We start from the raw sequence: 20,593 nt of genomic DNA on the forward strand, positions 1-20,593 counted from the left end.
ATCAGGCAGTTCATTTTTACTTTGAATTGAATTGCTAATTTATATTAAGTAGATGAAAATTTACATCTCTGTAATCTGCTGCTCCAGAGGATACCTTCTGCATCTGTACTGGCCATATTTACTCATATGTTGATTCCAGGCGCCTACATTGTTGGTTATTGTGACCATGTGTTTTTAGAATGACAATTTTTATTAAATTTTTTTATTATTTTGTGTTCTATTTTATAGAATATATGCTTGCATACTGGGATTTCTACATATTTACCAAGATTCTATTTTAAAATATGTCTTTACATAAAATTAGGCTAATTTAATTGACTAGGGTTAAGCATTAAAGGCCATAAATTGTTAAACAGATTAAATACACACACAGACACACACACAGAGCAAACCCAGTTTGTATTTTGATATTCGAGTTGTGATAAAAGTAGTCAAATTGAATTACTAATCTTCCGGGGCTGGGGGAGCGGAATGTGCCTTTGCTATATTATGAAGGCAAGAAAATTGAAGTTTTTTTCTTTCCATTTCTTTCCCTTGTATTAGGAGCCAGGTACATGATTTCTAGTAGCCTAAAGAACTGACATTTTAAAAGAAACTACTCTACTTGTATTATTTGGAGAGCATGAGGTACCCAAAAGCACATTGGGAAAGAAAATTATCTTTTAGTATTTCAGCTAGTACAAGAGAAGTGCCTATTAGAAGCAATGGGCCACTTGAGGACATGGATTGCATCCAGTAGTGGCGCATTCACCAAAAGGCAGATGAAAATAATCTGTACCAACAAGGATCACAACAGGAAACATCATCTGAATTTTCCACTATTGACAATCTTGACTATGTAGCCTGGGATTTGCATTGCCAAGCAACACGTTAAATAATTTTGTATCTCTTTGAAATCAATTTCTGGTGATCACACATGCAGATTGAAAACTATGGCTTTAAGATTTACATTCAGTGAATAAAATTTACGTTCCCTGAAAGGCAAAGAAGACTGTCATTTCATGCCTCCTAACCTTCATTGTCTATTTCCCTTTGGTACACACAAGCAACCTAGTATGCACAAACGTACGTGCCCATTTTGGAGAGATAGCTTTCTGCTCTGTCAACTTTGTTTTATAAAAGCTCTGTTTTCTTTATTGCCTTTATCTATTACATCTGTAAAATTTATTTTAAGCAATGACAAATCTCTCTTTGGGGCCCAGAGTCTGGAGAATAACCACTGGCAGGCTATTGGGAGGAGATTTGTTGGATATGACTGTTCATTAAACTGCAAGGAATAGTGGGAGAGGACAACAGTCTGGATCTCCCATGGCTAGGCACGTTATGGGCTGTGTTTAGAGCTTCTACGTCAGGTGAGCAACAAATGTACCTCATCAATTGTTTTCGTAATAGTCCAATAAAACTGGATGGCTACTGAAATCTCAGGAATATTCCTGATTTCTTTGACTTGTGAGATTACTTACTCCACAAAAGTTTCTAATGAAAAAATAGAAATACATAAAACCAAATTGTTTACAGCTATACCATTATTGGATTGTTTTAAAAAAGAAAAGAACCAACTGAGACGGGCTCCTTCACTTACGAGATATCAGAAGCAGCTGATGAACAATTTTCACCTTCCCAGTTTTTACTTTTATGTTTGACTGGGGAACATAATTATAATACAGGAGCTCTTTTGGCTCTGTTGTACTTTATTTTAATATTTCATGTGATTGAAGCATGGCAGTTCAGCAAATTAAATTTATTACCATTGGTGTGCCAGTAAGTATTTAACAACTGGCTCTGTGGTGGGAGTTGCAGGGAGAGAGCCCTGATTTGTAACATTTGCTGTTTTCTTTGGTGATTATATCACCACCGGGGTTAGTTTCAAGCTTCCAGTGTGATGTCACTGATCATGGTATTTTTTTTTGTTTGTTTTGAGACAGAGTCTTGCTGTGTCTCCCAGGCTGGAGTGCAATGGCACAATCTCGTCTCACTGCAACCTCCGCCTCCCGGGTTCAAGCCATTGTCCTACCTCAGCCTCCTGAGTAGCTGGGATTACAGGCACCCACCACCACGCCCAGCTAATTTTTTGTATTTTTAGTAGAGACGGGGTTTCACTATGTTGGCCAGGCTGGTCTCGAACTACTGACCTCGTGATCCATCTACCTCGGCCTCCCAAAGTGCTGGGATTACAGGCGTGAGCCACCGTGCCTGGCCTTGAACATAGTATTGAGAAGAGATGCTTGACACCTGCAGCACATGCCTCCAACATACCACTGTCATCGTTGAGGTGACCTTAGCCTTGTGGGTCCCCATCCATACATGCATTGTTCCTTCATGACACTGTTATTTATAAATAAGTTTATGTAAACTTATACAGTGCATTTAGAAGTATGGTATTAGAAGTTAGACTACCTGTGCTCCAAATATCTGACTTTCTGACCTGGGGCAAGTCAGCCAGTTAAGCTTTCCAAGAGTTACTTTGCTCATCAGTAAAATAGCAATAATAGAAGAACCTGACACACAGGCTCTGAGGAATTAATGAGATAAGCTGTATATAAACACTTATTCTTGCGACCTACACATAGCAAAGCACTCAATCACTGTTCCTAATATTTATTTTCTGTCTTTATCCCCTGGGGACAATAACAAAAATGTTAACTGCCTAGTGTGTAAAATAATGCTTATTTTATTAGTTTTGAATTGCCTTCTTTTAAGCTTCAGAGGAAGCCCCAACTTCAACTTTACCAAGATTCAGTGAGCAAATCCTGAGTTCAGTTTGTCCATAGGCTTACAATTTTTAGTGATTTCAATTTTGACCCCCTGCAGTTTCCATCTTTATTAACTCAAGACTTAAAATTTGTAGTGTGTCTTTTTTCAGCAGCTACTTGAATATTTTGGTTTTTTTCCTTTGAATTGTTTCCTAACTTATTTCTAGGCTATAAGAAATAGGACGACTCAAGAAAGTTCATTTATATAAGAACAGGCTATTATTTTGTTTTGAATGCTTTACAAAATATGTTTTGGCCCTGTTAGCCCGTTGTATTTATGAGTTTAATGTGCTATGATGTTGCATTCTTGTTTGTTAAAAATTAAGGATTTGTTAAAAATTTAAGCTACAGATACAGGACTACAATTTAAAAGGAAAAGGTTAATTGCAAATTTTAGGTTTCCTTGATCTAATTCTCTCTAATATTAAAATTAAGTTGAACTGAATGGCACCAGAAAATGTAATCGGCCGCACCAGGAGACTTTATCAAGACAGAAAGCATTGTTCTCCTAACCAGTGCCTTTTTGGAAAGCTTATCAAATTTAGTATTACTTTCACATATCTGGGAGTCAATCCATTATCTAGCACACAAATGGAACAGAATTTAAAATGGCTTTCTGCTCACTGGTTTGGGAAAGTGTGCACTAATTCATAGTATAAAAAGTATACTAATTCATATGCTGAGATGTACTAAATAAAGTATTAATAGCATAATACTTTGGCTAAATGTCAAAGTCTTTTGTGGCTGAAAATTTCTCAATCAAAAGCTGTGTATAAAACCAAACCATTTGGTTTTTGTGCTTTTTCCCTGAACCCAAAAAATTTGATTTCCAAAATGTCAACATGTGCTTTCTCCCTTGAAGCATTCACATTCTAGCCTGTTGTGTACCACTTTGAACAGCAAGGTTTGGGAGGTGGGACGGGTTTTGTGCGTGCTGTGTGGTGGGCCAGGTCTGTGTCCCCGCTGCGGTGAGCAACAGACCTGGACGCTCTGGTGTGTACCTTCTACGGCCACACCACTCGCCTTTCCCTCCTGTCTCCCCTGAGAGGCCTGTTTGGGTAAGAAGAGATAATGGGCTGCCTGTTTTCTCTTTCAAAGAAAACCGGAAAGCCTTTGGACCAGTAATTCTGCCACCCCTTTAGAGTGCTGAATTTCTTCAAAGGCAGCCTGAGTGGAATGCTGTACTCTTCACCCTGAGGCTATCCAGTCTGTTGCTGGCTGCTCACAAATAGAGCTAGCAGTTTCCACTGAAAAAGATCTTTAGTTATTTTAAGCAAAGGACATCAGAAGGAAATAATAGGTTTCTACCTCATTCTTCCATCAGGCATTTTCCTGCCCTATATACTAATCCCTACAGATATTTGCCGTGAAAAAATTTATTTATTGTTCCAGGTGGCAACCCCCAAGTGTTAGCATTGTCCAGCCAAACGTTCTGTTTGCATTGGTATTAGATTTACTGGTTCAGGGACTGTGGCGAGTACAAATCAGATTTTTGTCCAGAAGTGTGCGTGTGTGTGTGTGTGTGTGTGTGTCTGTGTGTGTCTGTGTGTCTGTAACTCTTGAGAGAATTACAAGGCAACCTGGGAGGATGCTGAAATATTTGGTCAGGTTTTCTTTCAGTGAAGAGAGGTGTATAAAACACACGCTGATGATGAGCAGCAATTAACAGTGCATTACTTTCTGGAAAAGGCTTGAAGTCGGCTGCCCTGCAGGTCAGAGTCAATAAAGACTGAGTTACTAACAATAGCCTTTCTCTCGCTAAAGCCTTGGACTTAACCCTAACTTCATCAGACCAGAGAATAAGAGAATAATGCGAACAATAGGTGTCTTGGAGGTTGACTTGGGCCTAATGCACAGAGGCAGTAAAAGCTGTCAGAGAGTGTGATTGATTGGCTCACACGCCTTAGTCCCCAGTGCGAAGCACTAATGTTCCTGCCTCTTCTGAGAGGGCTGATGTGCCACCTGGGGTCAGAACTTATCAGCCTGTGGGGCTAATGTTTCAGATGAGGCCAAAGTGCAGTCAATAATTTATACGGAAATTTGTGCTCAGATTCGCAAGGAAAGCAGGTTTTGACTTGAATTCCTCAGTCATCCAAGAAAGAAGTCAGGAGCCAACTTCAGATCTTCCTGCTAACATCGCTGCTGTGTATATTAATAATACTTAAGACAAACGTTAATTGAAGAAGACAATTTAAGTCATCATGAAATATTTATTTAGCAGTTAACATTTGGAGCCAAATTTCAGGAGTTTCGGAATTGATCAGTGAAATGGGGAAAGGAAACAGCAGCAATTTTGAATTCATGAAAAAACAAAATCACCTCTAGAATGTAATAACCAGGTCAGGTTAAATCAGAGTGACTTCGGAAACTATTATAAAGTGTCCATGGGGAGGGTCGGTTTACAGGCCCTGAAATTGAGGTTCATGATACTGACAACATGGAGAGAAATGTTAGGTGATATCAAGGACTAGAAGAGATACAAATATCGGAGAGGAATTAGGTTTCAGTTAGATGCCTTGAACACTTCATCCTGTTTGCAGAGAACAGTTAGCTGACTGTGTGTACAGACGATCTCCGTGTCTGTGTAAACACACGCATTTACACGCAGAGTATATAGAAATAGTAAAGCAGTGACATCGAGCAGGCTGGTCAATCAATAACCAGCTAAGTTTTGTTCTGCTCCAGCAAAATGACGACTTTGCTCCAGTAAGTGCTAACAAAGGCCCTTTTACCTTCCCTGTGCTGGAGGAGAGCGCTATTAGTCACACTTCATTAGGCTTGTTTACAGAAAAGAGCTGGTCTCTAAGCACGTTATTGAAATACTTGTAACTCTGTGGGGCTTTTTTTTTTTTTTCTTCCCTGAAAGATAAGAACTTTGGAATGTGGAATGGGGGAGGGTGGGAAGGCAGCCTCTGAGTGCTGTCAAGAAAACTGGTGGGTCCAGATGGGAATTGGAAAGATGAGTTCATGTTTAACCTGCTCCGTCCATCTGCATCCGCAGAGCCTTGCTGCAGAGTCTCATTGCTGTTGTCACGGTACTGGGGAGCTTTAATTTTGGCTTTTGTAGTTTAGACAAATGTCAGGCATTCAGTTAGCTGTTCCTGAAAACATGAAATGAGGTTTCCTTACCCTGAAATAGTCCAGAGATGAGCCTTCAGTGATTTAGAACTGCATTTCTCCGTTGACTTTACTATTGAGTAGTCAGAGGAAATGTTTGCTTTAAAATGGATGGGTTAGGAAAGATAACTTTTGTATCGGTTGAAATTGGTGGTGGGTATAGAAATAATAAAAGGAGTCCCTCAGGTTGAAATTTGTAGCCCTTAAGATTCTAAAAGATAGATATGCCACATTTATAGTAAGCCTGGTCACCAGCAATGTGGGATAATTAGTGTAGATGCGCATAACTGAGTTTGCTTCACCTGGGAGGAATGCGGGAGGGCTTGCTGCCAGCCGCGTTTCTGAGTGTGGAATTCATAGCATTTTGGCATCTCCTTCCATTCTTCAGCTTATGACCTGGGTGAGTTACAGGAGAGTTTAAAAGATGAGGACGCCATAGTACATATGCTGAGTGGCTTCTTTATGCCAGTGCTTATGTTAAATACTTTACATAAATCACATCTTATTTAATATTCATATTATCCCCATTTTATAGATGAGATAGATGAGGAAACTGAGGCTCAGGTAGGTTTAGGTTAGCTCAAGATGAAGCAGCTACAAAGCTGGTTGTGAACAGGTGAGTCTGCCTCTGTCTCCAGAGACATGCTTTCAGGTGCTTAGGGTGCTCCATTTGATGGCCACTGTTTATTCTTTCTTCCTTCCTACTCCTCAAACATGACTGCAGACTGAACTTGATTAGAGTTCATCCTTTCAGCTTTCCCTGTTGCATTCTGAACTTGAGCCACATGCTGTGGCTTCTCTACCAGAATGTGGGAACTACTTCCCACACTGCCTGCAGGGCATGGCCACCTCCAGGAAGAACAGGGAGGTTCACCAACAACTTAAGCCTCATTCACCCTGTCACCAAAGGTGAAACTGAGTCTGGTTTCTCTGACATTCATATTCCTTGTTTCCCTTCTATATTTGCAAAGATGGTGCAAATCTTTTTGGTGACACACAAAATGTACCCCTTTGTGTGCCATATACATGCAGATCCCTCCCATTCACTCTCTCTCTCACACACACACACACACACACACACACACACAGTTAAGAGAGGCAGTTCTTCTGTTTTTGGCTGCTGTGTTGTAAACTGCTATTTTAAATTTCAGTGAATGGAATAATAGCAGAGTGATCATCTCCAGTAAATGTTGTTGGCCTTTGTAAAGAATAGCTTGTTCAGAGGTTTTATGATTTACAGAGGACACAGCTGGTGGCCAGCAGAGCGGTAGGAATGTATGCTCTCCTGGGCCCGGTATAGCTAGAGATGAAAAGGGCCCAGAGCTGGCACAAAAGCAAATAAGCGCTCTGACTTTAAATAAAGCATCATAATTTATAGGAAGCCTGGCTCTTCAATCCCAGTGAGACACATGGATCAGTAGCAGCTTTTTGATGTGGAGCATAATTGTCAATTGGTTCCCACTGTCTCCTTATAGCTCAAGGACTGGGGATGGTAAGAAATTACTTTTAAGATACAGTCCTATAATCTATAGTTGTATTATACATATTTTGACAAGCAATTCAATAGCATTTAAACCTGGAATTCTGCTAATCACCCATGACCTACTGATCTACAAGAGGTGGTGGTGGGTTTGTGAGGAAAACTAGGTGATGAGAGGCGTTAGGAAGACGATAGCTCCTATTCCCTTTTCCTTGCCTATCCCTCCCCACAAGGCATGAGATTTTTCATTCTTACATTTTATTTCCTTTGCATCTTTCAGTTTCATTCATCTTGGTAATTACTTTGCCCTCCTGCCTCCTCCTCCTTCCTTTGCTCCTGCCACTGGGGAAGAATTGGGCAAGAAACAGACCATGCTACCAGATACAGAAAATAGGGAAGTGGCAGATAGCTGTTAATGACTTCTCAAATTCAGAGCATTTTACACCCTTCTACTCCCTTTTAGTCCTAGAGTACTCTGTTTTTTGGTGAGTGGCATGGACGGGGAGTTTCTGCCTGAAGGATGATTTATTTTTGTCTGGTTTTGCTGTTCTCTTTATCTGTTTTTTTTCTAGTCGAAGTAATGGCATCGTGGAGAGCTTGGGTATCTGAGTAGTTAGCTTAAAAAAAAACCTGTAATTAATATTAAGTGCAGGAAAGGACTGGGACCAATGATTTGAAAGGCTGCATTCTTTCAGTTGCTTATCTTCAGTGACATCCTGAGTCTGACAGTGGGAGTAAGTGAAAGCTGTTTCCCTCTCATTTTGAGAGACCCTGGCCCTGTGCTATGTGCCCAGGGCCACTTGTAATAGCTGTCTTCTAAAATAACACCCTTAGGAAAGGAGTGACCATTAGGAGGTAATACCACAAATCTGTGTCATTATTATGGCTCATAGTAGGCCTAGTTCAATAATTACAAAATACCTTTCCCAAACTTTTTAACACTTTTATTTAAAAGAAGAAAAATATGTCCTAACAAGCTAATGACACAAGCTTGTGAGACTGGATTGGGGGAGGGGAGTCAATTCTGTTACAGTGGGCATTGAACCTTTGTTTTCCCACGAAGAGAGGGAGGAGGAAGAGAAGGAGAAAGCATTCTGCTACTCTAATGAGGAAATTTGGCTTTAAAAAAGTAGAGGGTTTGAGAAACCTGCCCCACACTAGAAATCGTCATCCAAACTCATCAGATTTCAGACCAACCAGTGGTGCCTGACAAGGAGCAGGAGAAAAATTAAGTTTCAAACTTGGCATTAGAAATCGGAGTGATGCTGTTGCTTAGTTTGGTGGCACTAAGCCTCAAAGGAGGCAGCTACTTACTAGGAAGTTTAATCAAAGACAAGAAATAAAACCCCTTGGTACAAATGTATACAGACACACACTCTATACATGTACATATTCAGTTTATGCATTTGAATTTCTCCAAATGTCTGTCTCAGAAGACTGTATTTTTTTATTTGATTCTATCTTCCTTCCTCCTTTGTCCCTTGCATCCTGTTGTGTGTTGACTGAGCCCTGATGGACCACAGCATGAAGACCATCCCTTTTGGGGTACAGGGGGTGGCTTTTGATGCATCCCAGTTAAATGTTTGACTTGCTGACCTTGCTGAAGCAAGCTCAGGGGACTTGTCTTCTTCCCTTCTCCCCCAACACTATTACCTCAAACCTGTTCTGCCTGCCCGTCCCCAAAGTAGGGACTCCGGGAACCTTAGCAGAAACTACTAGAGGAACGGTCTACACAATAAGGGGTACATACTGTATATGAATGGTGCAGTACATATATTTGATTTTATTTTAAAGCTGGCCTCAAGTCATCAAGGGCAATGTTGCTTTAGGATATGTATGTTAGCCTAACTTAAAAGCAAATATTTTTGTTACTGATCAAAATTCCTGATTAAAAATTACTTTCTAAAGATCTCCATGTGATTTTTTTTTATGATGCTCTTTGTTACCTAAAATGTCTAAATTACACCTATGACATTTTATAACTAGGACACTTGCTTGGTAGAACATAATGTTTTGATTATTTAAAAGAAGTAAAGCATGTCTTTCCACAGTAAACATTAATTGATCTTTAATGATCTGTTTTTTGTTTGTTTGTTTGAGATGGAGCCTTGCTCTGTCGCCCAGGCTGGAGTGCAGTGGCGTGATCTCTGCTCACTATAAGCTCTGCCTCCCGGGTTCACGCCATTCACCTGCCTCAGCCTCCCGAGTAGCTGGGACTACAGGTGCCCGCCACCACGCCCGGCTATTTTTTTTTTTTTGTATTTTTTAGTAGAGATAGGGTTTCACTGTGTTGGCCAGGATGGTCTCGATCTCCCGACCTCGTGATCCGCCCGCTTTGGCCTCCCAAAGTGCTGGGATTACAGGCGTGAGCCACTGCACCTGGCCTCTAATGATCTGTTTTGATTTAGTATTTTTTTTCATGTTATATCTTCGGCCCTTTAAGTTTTCACTGATGCTTAAACTTGGTCAGTGAAAATATTGTCACCATCTGTATGTGCAGTGCAGCCTCCCATGTGAACATATGGCACAGTATTTTAGTGTTACCGGTGGTGCCTTATAAAAGTCTTATTTCTGCTCCCTCTTCTTACTCACAAGACTCCTTAACAGGCCATTGTATCTTCTAGAAGTGGGAAAGGATAATGTTACTAGGGAAGCAAGAAAAAAGCAGCTAGGGCTTCTTTTAGCTGACCAGTCAACTGGATATTGACCACCTGTCTTCATGAGAAAGAAATAGATGGCAGTGAATAAGCGAGAGTCTAGTTTTCCAAAGAAGCTCAACGATTTTCCCAAATCAATACAGCTCATCAGGCCTCAGAACAAAGGCTGCGGGGGAGGTGACAGTGATGGAAGTGGCTCTGTGTTCTTTTGTGTATTAAACCATAAGGCCCAGGGGGAAACAAGGTTTCTTTAGCTGTGTAGTGTGTGTGTGTGTGTGTGTGTGTGTGTGTGTGTGTGTGTGTGTGTGTGTGTGTGTGTGTGTGTGTGTGTGTGTGTGTGTGTGTGTGTGTGTGTTTAGGGCTTATTTTGTGTATTTAGGGGGGAAATCCTTTCAGATTTTTTTTAAAAAAAGGATTTCCATAGATTGTATACCAATGATCAAATGTACTTTTGAAAGAGATAAGTACAGTCAAGTAAGAAAGACTATCATGTTTTAAAATGCAGAGTAGAACAGCATTTTTTCATTGCTTTTGTTATTGCTTAAGGTTTCATTTTTTTGTTGTTATATGTGGATTGGGTTTAGATGAACCAAAAAAAAAAAAAGTCTGTGTTCAGATTAACCCCTGGCAAACCAAGAATCGTAACTACCCTCCCATAAACAAACCCTGTTCCTAATGCCCTGAAAATAACACCAAACCCTAATAGGAATGCTCAACTGTCATCTGAGAGGTTATAATTAACGCAGATAGAGTGATGCCAACATAGTCCAGCCACTGACAGAGAAGATCTATCCAAACCAGCAATTTTTAGCCCTTCAGTCCTTTAATCTTTAAGCTCACTGTGCTTTCATAAAGTAGTACATTAACACCAGAGCAGTGTCTCTCTGGGGTTTATGACTGGGGTGGCGGCACACTAGGGCATAAAGTGTTTCATTACACTTCCTTTTGTTAGTACTGCCCTATCTCCCAAGCTCCATTGCCATACACTATTTGTTCAGATAAAGCCCTATGTTCAGGGTGACTAATCGCAGCACTGTGTTCCAGATGGTTTGATTACAGGATGTGGTTAAAGTGACTCTTCAAACATTCAGCCCAGCGGTAGGGCTCTTTAAAAAAAACATACTGCATTTTATGGTCATGTGACAACACTTACTTTTCCTGTCCTAGTGCTCTATATATACTTGGCACAGGTAATGGGAAAGTCCCTCTGATTTTTGGCTGGCAAGTATTTTATGAGCAACCTTAGTTGTACATTTTAAATTTTCCCAAATAATTACATTTGAAGAAGGATCTGTCTGAAGGTTATAAGCTCCGAAGCTGGAACAGCGAAGCTTTTACTATACAAGATTCAGCTTTTACAAAGTACCAGTATTGAATACCACAGAGTGACGACAACATAATAATGGGGGGAGGGAGTCCTGAACAAAGAAATGGTGATAAATCATACCTTGTACAATAGTCACATTGTGTAAAAATGTAGGGTAATATGATATCTGAAATATATGAATTTTATCCTGTACTCATGAAATCACCATATTGTGACATTTTGTCACCAATGTTTCACTAGAAAAAAATATATAAAAGGAAAGAAACGTGTAAACTTTCTTTTTTAAAGGCATATGGCATGAATGGGTTATCATTTGGTGTTATTCGAATGAGGTTTCTGTTTTCTGCCTGGATGCACATCAAATGCATCCAGATGTGGTAGTCTGAGAGAGCTCAAAAAAACTTCTGTCTGATTCCAAACTCAGCATTTGCGATGGTTGGCAAAGACTTCTGTCCCGGGGATGAGGCACTTTAAAGACTCTGAAGCAGTCTTTAAACTCAATACAAACAGAATTATGTCGATCCACTGGGAAACCAGGCATTTGCCCCGTTCTTGAGGAAACAGCTTCACAAATACCAGAAATAATAATTCATAAACCACATTTATAACATGTTGGGAGCAAAGCCTCTCCACAGAGAATGTCTATCATCTATAAAACTAGTGGGAGATTATGCTTATTGAAAAAGTATGGTAGTAATAAAAGGAAGTCACTGAGTAGGATTCAGTCTAGACTCTCTCTCTCCTCACCTAGTTCCTAGGTGTTTAATGAATTCTCACTATTAGGTAGCCACTGTGCTGCTGGGGTTGTGAGTGCAGACACTGCTGCTATTTTCAAGGACTGTCATCTAGTTAGAAGAGATAGGCATACTGTGTATATGAGCAGAGTAAAATATTATGGGGGCCACGTATTACGGTAGGACAAATAGTTTCAAGTTCAGACCTGGGAAGTTCTCCTTGTCATTCAGGGTCCCAGATGAAGGAGACTACCACCTTCATCCTGAGGCCTTCGAGATCACAATAGCCATTTCCATTGCAGCCAGACAGAAAGGGATGAGAGGCTCTTATGGGCCAGGCCTGGAAGTGGCCCACATTGATCAGTTCTCTCACTTGATTTCCGTAGGACTCAGTCACATGGCTGCATCAGACTGATAGGGAGGCTGAGAAGGAGTCTAGTTGTGAGCTCAGAAAGGGGAGGGAAACATGGCTTGTACGTTTCCATCAGGGCAAGAACTGTTTATGCAGTGCTGTGGGGATCCAAGAGAGAATGGCTGTCTTTTGGTGGTGTGCCTGGTATGTGTGTGTCTAGGGCAAGGGTTCACAGAAGTGAGAACCTTTGCATTTGTCTCCATTTGCTTCTAATTCATTAGGAACTTTAACTTTCCCTAGGGATTTGGACTAAGGCATCTTCAAGGTTTCTTTTAGGGGAATTAAAAATGTGACATGAAGAACGGTTGAAGAAACTTGTCTAGGCTAGAGAGTAAAGAAGAGATAGAGGCTGGGTGCGGTGGGTCACACTGTAATCCCAGCATTTTGGGAGGCTGACGGGGGAGAATTGCTTGAGGCCAGGAGTTCAAGAACACCCTGGGCAACATACTGAGAGCCCTTCTCATTAAAAAAAATAGGAAAAAGAGAGAGAGTGAGCAGGAGGTGGGGAGAATGCCAGCATGGCCATTATCCTTGCCTGGATGAAAGGCTGTTGAGTGGATGATGGGTGGGCTGCATCTGCAGGGTATCAGGAGGCTCAGCCAGGACCAAGGTATTCAAAGACAAATTTAGTTTAACACAAGGAACAACTTTTTAACAAGATGGCTGGAAAATAAGTAGGCAGTCCTGGAGGAGTGCTGGTGAAATCTTCTATCAGTGATGAAGCTGGAGAGAAAAGGGACGCACACACACACAAAGCCCTGAGGGTGTTGCACCAACGGTGCAGTTGGCTTCCTGGTCTCATAGCTATTGCACCCTTGGAACTTCGGCCCATCATAGTTCTTTACACCTCTTATTACCTTGCAAGCTTTAGGCTTCTACTCCTATTGCCAATTCTTTGGAACTTCCATATTTCTCATTCAGATTCCCAACATAAGTCCCTGTTGGGCTGGCTGCCTTTGCTCCAGGTGCCCATCACTGGTCCAGTCAGATGGGGGCAGGGTTAGGATCACTGGTCTAGGTGGGGGCACCATGAACATGAAATCCAGGGTCTAGCCTGATGTGATAGCATAAGGGGCCTACTGTAAAAATGCAGGTAATAGACAAAACTGTACTTCCACGGTGTATGCCTGTGTCTGTTCTGTTCTTTTCATGCACAGACTCTTGAAGTACAGAGTTTGGATGGAGCTCCAAGTAAAACGTGGTTGATTCCATAGCACCAAATAGGCACCTAATGTGTACCCTGTAGACACACACAGTAGTGTTTGTTGGGCTTGACATCTTCCTGGAAACCCTTTACAAAGGACATAACAGAACGCTGACTGAAATCCTTATGAGGTCTCAGGGTTTTTTGGCTTGAGGAAGTAAGAGGCTCAGGTTATATAATAAAGACCTTGTTCTTATTAAATGTTCTGTAGGTAATAGGCCTTTGGGGCAGCGTCTTAGACAAAGTGTTACCAGTACAAAGAAGAAACCTGTGTGTGGTCAGCACACTCTCAAACCATCCATTGTACTCTTAAGCTGTATTCTTACTTTATTAGTAATAAGCCTCAGATATTTTTCAAATATAAAATGTTACAGGGCATTAGCTCTCTGACAAAGGCCAGGCCCAGTACATGGGTAGAAAGGGGAGAAGAATAAACCTGGTAGAATACTTGAATATAAAGATGAAAAGTACCTGTATAGAGCGTCCCCAACACCTAGCTCACAGGCTAGATGTTTGAATAAATGTGCATGAAAAGAAACTAATCTTTCTGGAATAAATGTACACTTATTTCCAACTTATATGTGAGAGATAGAACTTTATGCCCAAATTTATAAAATACAAATTTGCACTTACAAAGAACTAATTTTCATCATGGGCATTTATGCCTTCAGTAAGTGTAGTCTGCTTTATATGACTGTGGGTTATAAAATGTTCAAGATTTTGAGATTTCAGCAAAATGATAAATCATTTGCATGTTTTAGAATTTAAACACGACCTTTATACTTGGCCCTTCACAATGGGGTGTTGTCTAAACATAGACCTTCTTACAAAGAAACAGTACACTGTGTAGTTTATATGAGAAACATTCCTTAAGCCTTCATTCCAATATAGAGTGGCAGATTTGGCTGTGTAAACATGTGCCTGTATATATTCGGATGTGAATTGTGGGCAGATTTAAATACTCTGTGGCATTGTGAAACGGCTCGTACATATAAAAAAAGATAGACACAAGCACACATATTTAATTAGCACTGCTTGATGGAGACTGTTCAAAATCTCCTTGGGTGTAAAGCATTTGTTTTGAGCATTTTAAATACGGAGTGCTTCTGGAAAAATAAGGGTGACTTATTTAGGCCCTTTGAAGTTGAAAATGGATTTTCCTTTCCAGGACTTGATTCCTTCCGAGTGCAAATAGCAACGGCATCACTTGTACTTCGATAAGAGGTCTGCTTGTGTGGCTTCCAGAAAGAGCAGCAGATGTGAATAATTTTACAGTGAGGAAGTTGCAACTGCAGATTAGCCTTTGTGACAGCTTCAACCTGTAGTCCCAGATAACCAGTGATTAATTGCCTGCCCTGAGTCCCTTCCTTTTTTCCGGCTCCAGGTTTCCCTTGAGCCTGTTTTGAGACGGTGAATTTCGTTCTGAGGATTCTGCGTGGGCCGGCGTGCTTTGTGGAGCCGCGTGGTGGGGAGAGCGCAGCACGGTCACGCAGACCGAAGCTTTCACGGCACGGCCGGACTCGTTAGTGAGAATGAGCCTGTGTCCCGCGTGCACCGAGGTAGCCGAGCAGCGCAGGCGGCTCTCTAGCCCCGCACGGCCAGCGCGCCGTGGGGGCTGCGTCCGTTTGCCTCCGCCACGCTCGCCTCTACCCGACCGCTGCCTCTGTGCTCCGAGCGGCCGCCTCGGCCCAGCCAATCAGACGCGAGTGCTCGCAGCGGGTGCCGGCCAATCCGCGGCCAGCGTTCTCGGGAAACGCGAAACCCTTAGGGGAAAAGCAATAACAAAAGCCTTTCACTGCAGACAAATGTTAAGTGTCTGTGCAGACTTTTCCTGTTTTTAATTTTATTACTGCAAGAATGGAAGGTTTGTTGTTTCTTTCATGTTTCCTTTCAAGCAATTTTAATTATACATTTGTGCTACATCAGGGACTCTGGAACGCAGTGATTCAGCCTATTGGATCTAAAGCTAAAATGCAGTAACCTTCTGGCAATACAGATATATTCTTGCGCTGTAAATATAGCTGACATGCTAAAGAATTTTAAGCAGCTGCAAAGGTCTTTGACACCACACACACTGCCCCAGAGAGCAGATGATGAGAAAACCAGCTCAGTCGTCCCCTTCGCCTCCTCTCCCACCCCCTCCCCTTTCCTGAAGGGATGTGCTCATAAAGAATCCTTTCCTGCAATTGTTCTGTCTTGTGCAGATTTTGACCAAATGCCTAATTACCATGGATTCTCATCGCAATATGAAATTTTATACTCAATGATTTTAAAAAAATGTCCTGAGGGAATTACATTGGAATCAGCTATGATTTGAGGAAATACTTGCTTTGCTCCATCCTAGCCTTTCCCCGGCTAGCCTATTGCTACAATACACTGAATTAACACAGAGTAAATAATTCAGCTGTTGCCTAAGTAATAGCAACATAGACCATATGGGAAACAATTTTAAAATCTCGTTTTGAGACTTTGGAAAGAAATCGTTCTCCATTACTTGAGTCCCAACCATTCAAATATTTTACCTGCTGTTAAAAGGTTCCCAAGGAAATGAGTCTTACCTTGTGAGGTTTCCCTTACCATAAAGGAGCCCAGTACAGATTTTCTGTAAAATTCACAATGGCAATGGTAATGCAAGTGAGCAAACTAGCTAGAAATAGATTTTGGCTAATGTCTTCTGGCGCTTCCAAGAAAGAGTAGAGGTAGATGCAGAAAAGAAAACAAAGGCTCACCTAAATATTTTATTTCTTTACCCTAAAAATTTATGTTTGTCTCAAAATCAAGGTTCTATTAAAATATGCTTTAAAGAAGTGATTTTTGTAATTTGGCATTTGTCCTCTCAGAAATAAAGAGGATATTATATTTTCTCTGTGACATTTGGTATACTAAGCGCACTTTTAAGTTTAGTAATTCACAGATGCAGCGCTAAATTAAATTGTCTGTCTGAAAAGCAGTTGGAAAAAGCAGAATGGCTTGCAGGAAACGAGTGTGTTAGTTTTGAGATTTCTTTTCTAATCCTCTGAGGCAAATGCTTACCAAAGTTGATTCCAAAGATAACCCGAAGAGTAAATCTATTGTGCACATTTATTTTCTTAAGAGGGCTATTTTAGGAGTCGTTAATATGAAACAAGACCAAACACTGAAACAGATACGGTACCCAGGCTGATTATTGTCTCACAAAGTCAAAGAGGGGAGGATTAGGGAAGTGAAATCATAGTTGATTGTCTGCTATCTGGACTCTTTAAGTCCCCACTCTCCTGTCTATGCCTATTTTTATGCACCTGCATAATTAGTTTTTCTTAATAAAAATCACCATCATTTTATATTGTTGAATTGGAAACAAAACCGATTGCTTTCAGTCACTCTCTGGTTTAAGCACTGGTAACTGGCGCTAGTTTATGTTGGCTGCTTGCCAAACGAAAGCAATTATGTGTAATAATAGAAAAATTAAGAGGTGAGTGTTGCTGTTTTACAGCAGGACATGGCAAAAACCATTTCCTTCTGTCAGCAGTATCTTGATTACACTCTCACACACAGTCTCACCCTTTTGTACCACATGCGCACGCGCACAAATGCACAACACATATTATTTCCTGTGGGTTTTAACTTGAGGTCACTGAAACCAGAAAGAGGAAGAATGCAAACCACAGCCTTTAAAAGCAAATGAGAATAGAACTTTGCTGGCAAAAAAAAAAAAAGAAAAATAATAAGTGAACTGGAAATAATAGTAATCAGTGGTAACTATGATCCTTTTTCATCCCCTGCCTCCTGCAGGTGTTCTAGTGGTCAATGTCACGTGGAGGAACAAAACGTACGTGGGAACCCTACTGGACTGTACCAAGCACGACTGGGCCCCTCCCAGGTACGAACAGGGCCTTTTATTTCTCTGCTTCCCCATCCTCTCTTTGCAGAGAAACTATAGAGAGAGATTCATAATACATAAAAGTGTGCCTGTAATTGAAACGAGGCAAAGGAGAAATGAGCAATTTAGGAGTGAACGCAGTAAAATGCAGATGCTAGATTTCTTTTCTATCAGACGATCTCTACTCCCCACCCCTTCTCTGCTGTCTTTGTTTTCATTTTTTCTCAAAGTGGGAATTTGAACTGGATTGGAAGCTAGCTACTTGAGCTGTTTTTCTTTGGTTTTTCTGAGGAAGAATATAAGCCCTTGGTAGCCTGTTCTTTTGCAGGTGTTGGAAATTGTCAGTCTTTTCCGTGACTGGGCCCAGCCCTTAAGCTACTGGAGTGTTGACTCCTCTTTGCTGCATTGTGTACTTTGTGATTTCACCTGGCTCTTTTGGGGATGCTCATTTTCACATCTGTTACTTGCTTCCGTAGGTTTTGTGAGTCACCGACAAGTGACCTGGAGATGAGAGGAGGCCGGGGCAGAGGGAAGAGAGCGAGGTCTGCTGCTGCTGCCCCGGGCTCCGAGGCCAGCTTCATAGAGTCCAGAGGGCTGCAGAATAAGAACAGAGGGGGGGCCAATGGGAAAGGGAGGCGGGGCAGCCTCAATGCCAGCGGACGAAGGACACCCCCAAATTGTGCTGCTGAGGACATCAAAGCCAGCCCTTCCTCCACCAACAAAAGGAAAAACAAGCCTCCAATGGAGCTGGACCTGAACTCCAGCTCTGAGGACAATAAGCCTGGGAAGCGTGTCCGCACAAATTCTAGAAGCACTCCCACTACCCCTCAAGGGAAACCAGAGACTACTTTTTTGGACCAAGGCTGCTCTTCTCCAGTGTTAATCGACTGTCCCCACCCAAACTGCAACAAAAAATACAAGCACATTAACGGCCTGAGGTACCACCAGGCTCATGCACACTTAGACCCAGAAAACAAGCTGGAGTTCGAGCCTGACAGTGAGGACAAGATCTCGGACTGCGAGGAAGCATTGAGTAATGTGGCACTTGAATGCAGTGAGCCAAGCACAAGTGTATCTGCTTATGACCAGGTGAAGGCACCCGCATCCCCTGGTGCTGGAAACCCGCCTGGGACCCCAAAGGGAAAGAGAGAGCTGATGAGCAATGGCCCAGGTTCCATTATTGGTGCTAAAGCTGGGAAGAATTCCGGCAAAAGGAAGGGCCTTAACAATGAACTGAACAACCTTCCAGTAATCTCCAACATGACGGCTGCGTTAGACAGTTGCTCAGCAGCAGACGGCAGTTTGGCTGCTGAGATGCCTAAACTGGAAGCAGAAGGATTAATTGATAAGAAAAATTTAGGAGATAAAGAAAAGGGCAAAAAAGCTAACAACTGCAAAATGGACAAAAACCTCTCTAAACTGAAGAGTGCCCGGCCCATTGCCCCTGCCCCAGCCCCCACTCCCCCGCAGCTAATCGCTATACCCACTGCAACCTTTACAACCACCACCACTGGGACAATACCCGGACTGCCCTCCCTCACAACAACTGTTGTTCAGGCTACACCAAAGAGTCCTCCGTTAAAACCCATTCAACCAAAGCCCACGATTATGGGGGAGCCCATCACCGTGAACCCAGCTCTGGTGTCACTCAAAGACAAAAAGAAAAAGGAGAAGCGAAAGCTAAAGGACAAAGAAGGGAAAGAGACGGGAAGCCCAAAAATGGATGCCAAGCTGGGGAAGCTAGAGGACTCCAAGGGGGCCAGCAAAGATTTACCTGGGCATTTTTTAAAGGATCATCTCAACAAGAATGAAGGGCTGGCAAATGGACTGTCGGAGTCTCAGGAGAGCCGTATGGCCAGTATCAAAGCTGAGGCCGATAAGGTTTACACTTTCACAGACAACGCTCCCAGCCCTTCCATAGGGAGCGCCTCGAGGATGGAATGCAGCACCTTGGTGAACGGGCAGGCCCCAATGGCACCTCTGCATGTGTTGACCCAGAATGGGGCAGAGAGTTCAGCTGCAAAGACAAGCAGCCCGGCCTATTCAGACATATCTGATGCTGCTGACGATGGTGGTTCCGACAGCAGGTCGGAGGGCATGAGATCAAAGGCCAGTTCCCCATCAGATATTATTTCTAGTAAGGACAGTGTTGTAAAAGGGCATTCTTCAACTACAGCACAATCATCTCAACTGAAAGAGTCCCATTCTCCCTATTACCACGGCTATGATCCTTATTATTCTCCAAGTTACATGCACCCTGGGCAGGTCGGTGCCCCTGCAGCTGGAAATAGTGGGAGCACGCAGGGAATGAAGATCAAGAAGGAGTCTGAGGAAGATGCTGAAAAGAAAGACAAGGCAGAGCAGTTAGAGTCTAAGAAGGTGGACCACAATTCTGCATCCTTACAGCCTCAGCACCAGTCGGTGATCACACAAAGACATCCTGCCCTGGCTCAGTCACTTTATTATGGCCAGTATGCCTATGGGCTCTATATGGACCAGAAGTCTCTGATGGCTACCAGCCCTGCCTATAGACAGCAATATGAGAAGTACTATGAGGACCAGAGGCTGGCAGAGCAGAAAATGGCCCAGAGTGGGAGAGGAGACTGTGAAAGGAAAAGTGAGCTCCCTTTGAAAGAGCTGGGCAAGGAGGAAACTAAACAGAAAAATTTGCCATCGGCCACAATCTCAAAAGCTCCCTCTACTCCGGAGCCTAACAAAAACCATTCTAAACTAGGGCCATCAGTGCCTAATAAAACTGAGGAGACAGGTAAATCACAGCTTCTCTCCAATCACCAGCAGCAGCTTCAGGCCGACAGCTTCAAAGCTAAGCAGATGGAAAACCACCAGCTTATTAAGGAGGCTGTAGAAATGAAGTCTGTCATGGACTCTATGAAGCAGACAGGTGTAGACCCAACCTCGAGATTTAAACAAGTAAGATTGTGGAGCGTGGCCCCAACAGGGAGAGAGCAGTCTGAGACTTGTATTATACATGTCTGGGCTTGATCTGGTTAGACTTCTGACACAGGAAAGAAACCCAAATTAGTTTTTTC

The 20,593-nt window shown here is 42.2% G+C and overlaps 1 protein-coding gene across 10 annotated transcripts in view; it reads left to right on the forward strand.

The window, feature by feature from the left end:
* The window catches only part of ZNF608 (zinc finger protein 608), a 135,038-nt gene that overhangs the window by 81,171 nt on the left and 33,274 nt on the right, over positions 1–20,593 (forward strand). For all 10 annotated transcript variants that reach the window (XR_009214046.1, XR_009214045.1, XR_009214050.1 and 7 more), the window contains 2 exons: positions 17,456–17,543; positions 18,020–20,474. Coding sequence is in view for 4 of the 10 variants with exons in the window: in XM_058440557.1 (XP_058296540.1) it covers positions 17,456–17,543; positions 18,020–20,474 (2,543 nt within the window). In the remaining 6 variants the exon portion in view is untranslated. The remainder of the gene's footprint in view (positions 1–17,455; positions 17,544–18,019; positions 20,475–20,593) is intronic.

Source organism: Hylobates moloch, unplaced genomic scaffold (genome assembly GCF_009828535.3).
Source record: "Hylobates moloch isolate HMO894 unplaced genomic scaffold, HMol_V3 SCAFFOLD_6, whole genome shotgun sequence".
Classification (NCBI taxonomy): domain Eukaryota; kingdom Metazoa; phylum Chordata; class Mammalia; order Primates; family Hylobatidae; genus Hylobates; species Hylobates moloch.